The sequence below is a fragment of the Sciurus carolinensis genome, chromosome X (genome assembly GCF_902686445.1).
Source record: "Sciurus carolinensis chromosome X, mSciCar1.2, whole genome shotgun sequence".
In the NCBI taxonomy this organism is placed as follows: domain Eukaryota; kingdom Metazoa; phylum Chordata; class Mammalia; order Rodentia; family Sciuridae; genus Sciurus; species Sciurus carolinensis.
In genome coordinates this window covers 111890379-111901587 of record NC_062232.1, presented here as the reverse complement: position 1 = coordinate 111901587, position 11209 = coordinate 111890379, and the positions used below count along the sequence as shown (strand labels likewise).

The following is an 11209-nucleotide window of genomic DNA, read 5'->3' as shown; positions in this document are numbered from 1 at the left end:
CTGAAGTTAGAGTTGGACAGGGTTTCAAAAGGAAGGATATAACTGAGACAAAAGTGTAGGAATTATTAAGGAATTACATGCAGAGAGGAAGTGCAACAAAAAACTGATGGCAGGAAGCACATGAACTCTCGGGTAACACTTAACTGAATTTTACCTAATACATTTTCCCTCATACTGCTATTCTTTTTATTTGTCTTACAACCTGAGATCATGAATAGTTTACTGCTTCATCTTTCATCTCATCCATAGTTGATGTCCCTAGTTGACAAGATATCAACAAATACTTTGATTTGTAAGTGAATAAACAAATGAACACAACAGTTAGCTCTGGACTGCAGAATACTAGGAAGAGTTGCAAGGGAGAAAAAGGAATTAATTTCCACGGAGTCTCATTTGTCATGATTTCAATGTAACAAGTACATGTTTTCTCATGAAAGAACACTCTTAATGAAATCATATTTAACTTCTGAAAAATTATCTCTGCATTCTGTTTTCTTAATTAGTTATGTCTTATTAACAGCACTAAGCATAATCATTTTAAAAGAATGGAAAAATGCTCTGCCAACTCTCTCAAAGGGTTCAAAGCTTGAATAGTTCATGGGAACAATTTGCTAGGCTAGAGAATTCTTCCCATTTTGCTCAGGGCCTCCTATGGAGAGATTTATGTTCAGTGTATGTCAAGAGGCAAAGTAATGGCATTTCTCTGCTATACAATGCCTTGGACATTTGCTGAGTGCAGAAATGCACCTTTAAACCAGAGGAAGAAAAAAAGGAGTCTGCCCTGATCCAATCATTTTGAAAAGCCATGCACACTGAAGCTAGGATCAACATAATGACAGGATTTAATTGCTGATTCTTGAGAGGCAATGCACCTCTTGATGTGTTGACCTTTAACCTAAACTTGGGAGGGTGAAAAAAGGGAAGGGATGGTTTCCTCCCCTCTTCAGCCCACCCCATCCCCCACCCCCTGCATCTGATCATGCCTGCCTCTAAACCATTCCATGTACCCCTAACATTTGCCCCCCCCACACACACACATTCCCATTATTTAACTTCCAGCTTGGGAGCCAGGGTGAAAGTGAATAGAAAAACAGAAAGGAAGATGGGAGGAGAATAGGAGAAGGAAGTCTGTAAGCAGTTGACAGCTGCTTAGAAGCAGGGGGCAGAATTATAGCTACTGAAATGAGAGCTGGGCTTCTAGTCCCCTGACGCTTCTACTATACCCCACCCCCAATAGCTCATGAAGTCTTTCATAGGTTTCTGTCCTCTGTCCCCATTTCATCCTAAGTTCATATTTATAATCACTCCTTTATGACTTCAGCTCCTGTTTCTTCTTACTTGTTTAGTTATGAATGGCAGAATCTTGAGCAAGTTAAATTCAAGGCTCTGTATCACACACCTGCGCCATGGCAACTGGGCAGTTGAATGTAGCTGAAGGAAAAAAATATGTTAATTGATCTTGTGGTGAATTCATGATCATGAGCCTAAGTCAGCCCTTGGTGCTTCTCAACAGGTTAATAGTCTGTTCATTCTCCTTGTATTATAAAAGTTTCACAGCCTTTTTTCTCTTCAAATATCTCCACTGTTCTCCAGCCACACTAGCCTTTTTGTTTCTAATATGACAACCACATTCCCACCCAAGGGTCTCTTTATTTACTCTTCTTCCTGCCTGGGGCACCCTATGTCTAACTATCTGCTCCCTCACTTCCTTCAGGACCCAGCTATAATGGCATTACTATCAGTCAGGCCTTCCCAGGCCTCCATGTGTAAGACAGTAACCATACCCCCTTTTATCACTGGCACACTCAGTCCCCCTGTTTCCTTTAGCTATTACCACCATCTTATATTCTCTCTATATATTTTTAAAAAGCTAATTTTAAAAATATTTTTTATAACTTTAGTTTTACTTTTTTTAAAGTGGTGCTGAGGATCAAATCCAGGGCCTCCCACGTGGTAGGTGAGCACGCTACCAGTGAGCCACAGTTCCAGCCCATATTCTATGTTTTATGTTTATTTTCTACCTCCTGCTAGAATGAAAGTTTTACGAATCTGAATTTTATATTCCTTTTCCTATATTGGCTTCTATTACCTGGAACTTGATATGTTTTCTAATATTTCATACCTATTTGTTTAATGAACAAATGGATGAATGACTGTTGGCTTTTGAAAATCTCCATGGGTTTTTGAAAATGCCCTTTCCCATTTTCCAAACCCAGCATATTCACCTACTCATCCCTCCATATGTTTTGTATGTTACCGTGAGTTTCCAAGCTCAGATTTAATGCACATCATCCAGTTGTTGGAGAAATATTTTATTTGAACTATCTTAGGAAACCCAGTGTGCTAAGTATATTATACCTAGAATCACAATCTCAATAGAATAGAGTTCTTAAAGATAACTTTGATGGCCATTTTTCTGTTCATTTAATGACTTGCTATTAAGATATGGGTAGTTTAATTATGAGTTGAAGTTTTATTTTTCAAAGCTCTTTCTTGGGATTATTGGAGGTAGCCAGAAATTATTATAAACTCCTGTGACTAGCCTACCACCTTGTGAATCATTTGTTTCTATCCAGTGTTACTTACTTAGGTAACTAAACAGGATCTCCTAGCATATGCTAGCTATGTCTTTGGTCTTTCACTTCATTTGTTTTCAAGAAGTCGTGAAGTAAAATGACAATTAAAATTCACCACCTGTACCACACCACATACATTTACCTTCACCTAATCAATGCGATAAACACATACTTGGTTTCATATAGATTATCACAATTGTAATCATTTCAGTAGAGGAGAATTGATCATAGAAATGTTACTTTCTCATAGTTATTGAGCCTAAAGGACCTTGTGGATTTTATTCATCTGCCACCAGACTTTCCAAATCTTTATTCCATTCATCTCTCTCTAAGCTTTCCAAAACAAACAGTTCTTTCTAAAGGATCATCCATTCAACCAAAACACTTGAAATAAAATATTCCTTTCATCTAGTTTCTTTTTTTTACTTTCACTTTTTTAATGAACTCTTTGAAATTGAGAAATGCATATTCAAATTTGAAGGATGGATAGCCATTTATATTCAAGTTTTTATTGCTCTGGAAATAATGAAAACATGAATTGAGGGGGATATTAAATGCAGTCTACAGAAGGTAAATATTCTAAAAGCAGCACAAGTACTTATTAAATTATCTTAATTTGCAATTAATAACCTGGGCTTTTGGGTTCTTGGGCTTGCAGAAAGTCTCCTCAAAGGCAAATTTTTCACTTGCACAGCAAAGGATGAGACTACCAGGCATTATGGAGAGTTGAGGCAGGGCCTAATAAATCTCACTCCAGGAGATCCTCTCTTTCTTTGACAGAGCTGGGTATGTGTCAAGTCATAGAAAATGGCACTGAAAGAATATTTTCCTAGATCCTCTGTGCTCACTAAAATGATATCCTCTTGGGTTATGATGCTTCAAACAGTGATTGTTAAGAGTCTGAATCATATAAGTATAGTGAATACTCAATATCCTTCATGTCTCTAAGAGAACTGGTTACAGTTACCAGCATTGAGTAGACGGCTCATCAAATCATAAAATGCAGTATAAACAGATATGCTCAGTAAATAACTCAGTGACCAGGAAGACCGACGTAGAATGAATTAGTAAATTATCAATGATTCAACCATTTTGACTAGATTTTTTAAAACTCTATGGCCAGCTTCTTTGCATCGTAGGTCATGCCTCCAAATTTGACAGAAGTATTGCAGTTTTTGAGATTTCCTGGCTATGTTTTGAGATAGCAGCTAGCCCAGTGCATTGCACTAGTAGTTTGTAGCGAAAATGAGAATCACAGTTTCATACCCTTTAAATATTATCTATGTGTTTGGAGTCTGAAATAGGGATGAGAAGGAAGCAGGAAGGTCACTGCACTGAAGTTTACTTTAGGCTGCATAGAATTAGAAGGCTTGGAGAACCAGTACATTTTAAATTAAAATCTAAAAATAACCAATCCAAGGACGCTTCAGAAGCCTTTAGTGAGAAGAATCAAAAAAGAGAATTTTGTCTTAGGATGTGCCAGAGAAGTAGGCAGTGGTTAGACTGCCCAGCCGTACGTTTCCACCTATCTTTACTTTTCACTCTTAGTGGGTTCACAGACGTTTCCTTTATTCTGGAATGAAATGTAAGTAGGTCGACTTGCAAGGAAGGAATGATGAATGCAGACATCATTTTGTAAACACATCCCTTAACTGTGTTTTTGAAGGCAGAACGAGGAAATGTCAGGAGGATCTTAACATTATTTCATCTATGATTAGAAAGCAAGAAACAACAATTTTTGATAAATACAGAAGAGATGGGGTTGTAAAATTTCTGAATGTAGACTGGAAGTTCTGAGTTTGTAAGTTTTCCTAAATGGTTAAAAAATGAAAAGGAACAATTAGGACTATTTTGTGGAGAGGAAATAGTTTAAATTCTTTCTTAGCATCTATAGTAGCACAGTGAACTATAAATAATCCAGAGAACTTGAATTTGTTGCTGTGCTTGAATGTTTTTATGGCCCCATTTCCACCATGATAAATAAAATCATTCTCTCACTTGGATGCATATGCACTTTTGTATATGGATGGGTGCAATCCCTACTTCACTGAACATAGGTTGATAGATGAAATATTTTATAAAATAAAATATTGTTAATTTATGCTCCACCAATTTTGAGGTTTTGATCATTCAAACAGGGATCCAGCAGAAGTTTCCTTGAGTATTATCCATAAAGACAGGGTTTGTTGAGCAAGTTAATACCATAGACAAGATTCAAGAAGAATCTTTTAAACTATTTAGGAAAAAACACAACTTCCAATGAATTCTTAGATGTATACTTTCTCATACAAACATTTGTAATACTAATGCTTTAATTCAGATTGGTCTCAGAAAATTTCCAGTTTTCAGTGATTAAGTACATCTAATATTTCCCTGTTTTTTTTTTTTTTAAGTTAAAATTTTAGTGCAGGGGATTGAAATGAGGGCCACATGTAGCAAAGCATGCACTCCACTATTGAGCTACACCCCCAGCCTCAACACTGGTTTTAACTACAGGGAACTAGCTCAGGTTAAGTGGACCCTGTGGCAAGGGAGAGATGCAGAAAGCTTTCTAGACTATTATATAATGGGCACATTTTTATTCTAATACTTCTGTCAATGAAGGGTAAAATGTATAGAGGTTCCTTAGTTCCAAGTAAAAGAAAGTAACATAACTGGAATGAGGCAGATTAATTGAGTAGTCCATGTATGAAGTCCTCTAGACATCAAGAGATATTCACCTGTTGCTGGGTTAAGGGCCAAATAGTTCTACTTTCTTATTCACTTAGTGCAGTTGCCCCATGCGGTCATTTTGTGAAACAAAAATCACATCAGATATTATGCATGCTTTTGAGATACTGTTCAATGATTTTCACCTATGTTTTGAAAGTCTTCTAAGTATATAATGATTCCAATTGAAGTTGGGAATTTAATCAAAATGGAATCTGATATTGGAGGTGGAAAAACTTAAGAAACCGAGTTTGAGTTTTATCCAAACAATTCTCCAATAGTTTAAAAATCTTTTTTTAAAAAAATAGTAGTCTTATCTTGGTAATCAAGACTCTAGACCTCAAAAGGCATTAGTTTAATCACAAAAGGGCTAGATGTTCAGAATTTGAAGATATTTTCACATAAAACTTGTATTATAATAGTATCATTCTGCATAAAGAACTAAATAACCATTTGTCTTGGTGTTGTTTCCTTAGGTGAATTTGGAAAATACTGAAACTTCAAGATTTCAGTAACCCAGGATACGTGGACTTTACCTATAAAGAAAATATGGCTGCTGTATCGGTACATGGTTATGTCCAAATATGGAACACAAAGACAGGGATGTCTAAATCAACAGCAGCATTTATTGAACCATTGGAAGGAAAGAAGAAAGTTAAACTGGCGCTTTATTTCAATACTGGACAAATTAAAACTTTCCTGCTGAGTGATAATATTAAAAGTGTGGTCTTTAGATCCTATGGAGAAAATGAAAATCACCTGCATTTAACTTTCCAAAATAATGACTTCTTGTTTATTGAAAGATTATCATCCACAGATGCCAGAGAGTTGAAGATATTCCTAGACAGAGTACATCAAGACAGGGAGCAACCACCCATGAAACCTAATGAAGGGGATGGTGTCTTTACCAGTACAACCATACGGAAGGGGGTCATTAAAACTTCATCACACAAAGTTTATAAGAAATCAATTAGTGAATGCATTGAGGTAGACAAAGAAGGAACCTCTTACCTTCAGAAGATGTCTTTGTTTATGGAAAAATCAACATTTATTAGCAAAGGGTTATTTGAAGATCAGTTTGGGAAGAGGAAAAGAATACCAGCATCTGGTTTAGAGATGAATGAAAATGAGAAATTCCTTAAGGAAAATGACTTCAAAAGAAGCACATACAAGATAAATCCCTTGAAGTGTATAAGCCAAATTTGGGAGAAACAATTGAAGTCAAGAGAGTTAAAAGAGAAAAAGAAATTGGCATTTGGATCTTCATTCGTGAGCAACTTTTTTGGAAACCCTTACCTAGATGTTACTATTCCCCACACTATCACTGAGAAAGTATTTGTGCCATTTTTTTGGGAACCAAATTATAGTCAGTATGTCCCAGAGGGGGATATATTTGAGAATTCCCTTACATTTTTCCCAGAAAAACTATGGCAAGGTCTCCCCAATTTGGGAAACACATGTTATATGAATGCCGTCTTACAATCCTTATGTTCAATTCCATCCTTTGTTAATGATTTACTCAATCAGGGTTTCCCATGGGGTAAAATTCCCCATGATGCTCTTAACTTGTGCTTGGCACAGATGCTTGTTTTGAAAGATATTTATAACATAAAAACAAAGGGGAAGTTACTTGTGAGTATTAAAAACGCCATTTCACTAGTTGCAGATATATTCTCTGGTGATGGGCAGAATGATGCTCATGAGTTTTTAAGTGTTTGTTTAGATCAGATGAAGGAGACCATGAAAAGATTAAGCTTAATGTGGAAGACTAAAATTGAGTCTGGGGAAGAAGATTCACTTGAAAAGCTTTTGTTTGGCTATTTTCCTGCCAAAATGATTGCTTGTCCTGTGATAACAAATTTTGAGTTTGAGATACTGCGCACTATTTTTTGTAAATCTTGCGGTCGAGCTGTTCTTAAGACAGAACCAAATAACTATCTCTCCATCAACCTTCCCCAAGGACCAAAAGCCCATCCTTTGTCTATTCAATCTACTTTTGACCTTTTCTTTGATGCAGAAGAACTTGAATATAAGTGTGAGCAATGTAATCACAATAGGTCTATTGCAGTACACAAATTCAGTAGGCTACCCAGGGTCCTCATTGTTCATCTGAAACGCTATAGCTTTAATGAGTTTTGGTCATTAAGGAAAGATGAGCAGGAAGTCATTATTCCCACCTATTTAAAGTTATCTTCTCATTGCAATGAGAACACAAAACCACCTCTTCCGCTTAGCAAGAATGCACATATTAAGGATTTTCGTTTATTAAAAATTTTTCAAAAGATGAGTTTTGGAATTCTCAACTTAACAATACCTTCAACAAAGTCAACCTCAAAATCCAAAGATGCTCTGGCTTTCCACATTGGATCAAACAAGAAACCTGTACCACGAAAACGTCGGCAATTCTTAAAAGGGGCAGGTAGAGAGCAGCAGAAAAAAGACCTGCAAAAATATTCTAAAGTGAATATAATAAAGTCAGCATCCTCAGGAGACGCAATGCTTGTTGAAAAAAAGCTACTTGCTGGCTCAATGATGTATCTGAAAGACACCTCCATTTCTCTGATCTGCAAAGATGGAGTTAAACCCAGCCCAGACACATCTCTTGCAGAAGCTCATCTTCAAGAGGTACTTGAAAATACAGATCTAAAGAAACATGAAGACACTAATAGATTTATAGAGTTAGATTCTGGTTGTTTCAGTGAGACTAATGAAGATTTGTATGAAGATAAAAACCCCACCATTCCTGGAAGATTCCAAAATGTGTCCAGACAGACCCAGCAATGTGATAGCGTGAGAATCCATAAGCAAGCACTTCCTCCAGGTCTTCCAAAGCTAAATGCCCAGGAACACACACACAGTCTCAGAGCTACAGAATTAAATGTCCAGAAGGCTAATGTGAATTCCCGATGTTCAGTGGATTCCAGTGGGAACCCTGAAGATAATTTAGATAAGACAGAATCAAAAGCCAGGGAACCAAAAAGAAATGCTGATAAAGGAGATCTTCATACCTATAGGCTCATTGGTGTTCTCAGCCATATTGGGAATACCACCCAGTCAGGCCACTATATCAGTGATGCCTATGACTTTAAGAGGCACCTCTGGTTCACTTACAATGATCTACAGGTATCCAGTATCCAAGAGGTCCAAGTGCAGAAATCTAGACTGTGCACAGGCTACATCTTCTTTTACATGCATAATGAGATCTTTGAAGAACTGTTAGTAAGGGGAGAGAACTCCCAGTCTTTTAGCACCAAGGCAAGGAAAACCCCTCAGGCCCAATAGTAGGAACAGACTTCTTGTTGCACATATTCCCTTGACTGCCTCATTCACTGCCATTTCCTCCATAGAAGAACTTCAAACTATCCCAGAGACGAAGAGGTGATTATCCCAGAGCCAGAGTACAAATGGAAACATATGGGGACACCTCCTTTCTAACCCTGACACACCTCAATCCCAGACCTCTTGATTGATGGGCATTGATCAGTCCTATAAGATGAACTGTTGCTTTCCATGTTCTAATGCAGTGGTTTTAAAAGTGAAACAGGAGCATAGTGAACTAATTAGAAATGCAGAATTATGGGTTCCACTGATCCAGAAACTCAGGGCAGCAATCTGATGGAGATTCTGATGCTTGATAAAGTTTAAGAACCACTGCTACAGTGTGTAGAGTACTTTGGTGTATTTTGCTGTTTTACATTTGAATTGCTTATTTTAAAAATGGTTTTGGTTACATTTTTATTTTCTGTATTTGTTTTATTTGTGAACTCAGTAAAAGTACAAAAGTCAGTTTTCTGACTACTCATTGATTTGGTAGAATAAAATAGTTGCTGGGATCCTAGCAACTACCTCCTCACAATAACTTTTTGGACTGATAACTTTTGAATACTTTGTAGTATGTGACTCCTAATGCCAATTGAAATCTCCGTGTAGGCTGCTAAACCCCTCCTTTTCCTCTATAGCAAAGGGGTTATATACCCCCAGATGTTGATCTTGAGGATGGAAATGTTGATCTGTCCTCAGAATTGGCCCACTTTTCCTATTTGTCGTCCAGCAAGCTAGTGACCCTTGGTGATCTGAGCCCACTTGGCCATTTCAGTCTTTTCTAAGGGGCACTGGCCTTGTCTAAAAAGAACTGTATTTACTAGGACTTTATCTGCAAATTTTGAATAATTTTCTGCATTGAACATAACAAGATTTAATTCCAGATTTCTTTCACAAGTGTAATGGCCTTGTTCTTTCAATTAGTAAATAGTACATGCTTTAAAGTAACTTATCGGATTTGAAAGACTTGTTACTGATTTGACACAACACCAGAAAACCTGTATGGAAACTCTCTGCTCCTGGAGAATCCATGTGTATTCTGTTGTGGTCATTTTTCTGTAAGAGCTGGGTGTAATACAGGAATTTAATAATTCTCCCGATACCAAGCATGCATCATTACTATAATGCCTTTTCTTGCCTTCAAGACAGTGACTCTGTAGTACCTTCTGCTTTAGGAACAAATGATTTGTACTAAGACCTTCTCACATTACATAGAAGCATTGATTTTCAGTCTCATCTATACCAACTTGAGTTTTACCCCTGATATATGGAGTGTGATTTTGGTACTGCCATGTGGAAACCAAGAATTTGTTGATGTTCTTAATCCTAATTCTAAAGGCCTTTAATGAAATGAGTTGGAATTTTAGCGGTGTGGAGAAGTTAAATAACACACTCTTGAGAAAACCAGGTCCCAATGCTTAGGGAATTATATTATTCAGAATACAGTGTATCTAGAAGGAGGTCTGAATGGGACCTGAAGATTGCTAGGGTATATACTTGGGAATCTCCTAGATTGAACTAATCACTCTTCGTGGAAGAAAGTTTTACAAACACAATGAGGTTGTTCAACTTCTGTAGTACTTCAGCAGCTCAATGCATCTGGATAAGGCTAGATGTAGATGCAGAGGAGGCAGTTCACAGTTCAACTTCTAAATTCCAGAGATTTGATCTCTTCAGAATTAGTTATGGAGGCCTCAGAAGAGTGAAGGAGTTGTTTTAAAAGGAGTAGAAAGATGCCTGTATATCAAAGTGCAGGGTTTTTTTTCATTGATTTACATCTTGAACCTGTACTTTAGCATATAGCAGATTGGAAGCTGAAGATAGGGGTATCTGGGACAGTGAGGATCTTGGGTGAAATCTATCATTACTCAGTGAAAGGAAATTGTGAGTACACAATGAGTGTCTGTACTATCTACATGTTACATTGTTACTTCAAATAGAATATAATTCATTAATGACCATCTGTTATTATGGATGTAATTTGGTTGGATCAGATTTTTAAGTAATCCAGTGGAGATAAGATACTTAATAGCTTAAAACAACACAATTTATTATCTTAGTTTTGGAGAAAACTAAGGTGTTAACAGCTATTTATAAGATGCTCTAAGGACAAAATTAGTCTTTTCCAAATTCTAGAAGCTGTCCACATTCTTTGGCTGTTGGCCTCATTCCTTCATCTTCAGTGTCATCAACGATGGGCTGAATCCTTCCTGCTCTGTCTGCTTCCTCCGTCTGCCTTCCTCTTCTGCTTTTAAGAAACATTGAAGTTAGACTGGGCCCACAGGGTAATTCAGAATATTGTCCTGTTTTAAGGTCAGCATCCTTAATTCTCATTTGCCTCATAACAATGTATTCACAGTTTCCAAGGATTAAGATGTGACCATCTCTTTGATATTCTGCTTACCACATGACTGATATAAATTAATGGAAAACCACCACCACAACAACAAAAGCTTGGTAGTTCAGGACTCAGACTGTACCAGGTTAAGATTGCAAAACTTCTGAGGTGTTTAACTGAGGGTGGTGATTGAAGAACTTGAAACTTGAGACCAATTAGAAAAAGACTATAGTTGCTTTACATATATATCTTTATATGAAATGCA

General features: G+C 37.0%; 1 protein-coding gene across 1 annotated transcript; it reads left to right on the top strand.

The window, feature by feature from the left end:
• The first annotated feature begins 5834 nt into the window (after positions 1–5834).
• Usp26 (ubiquitin specific peptidase 26) lies at positions 5835–8567 on the top strand. Its single transcript, XM_047535322.1, has one exon. The coding sequence runs from the start codon at positions 5835–5837 to the stop codon at positions 8565–8567; it is 2733 nt and encodes a 910-aa protein (XP_047391278.1).
• Positions 8568–11209: the final 2642 nt, after the last annotated feature.

Bases quoted from the DNA above. Each gene is read 5' to 3' on its own strand.
- Usp26 (XM_047535322.1), top strand. From the start codon at position 5,835: ATGGCTGCTGTATCGGTACATGGTTATGTCCAAATATGGAACACAAAG.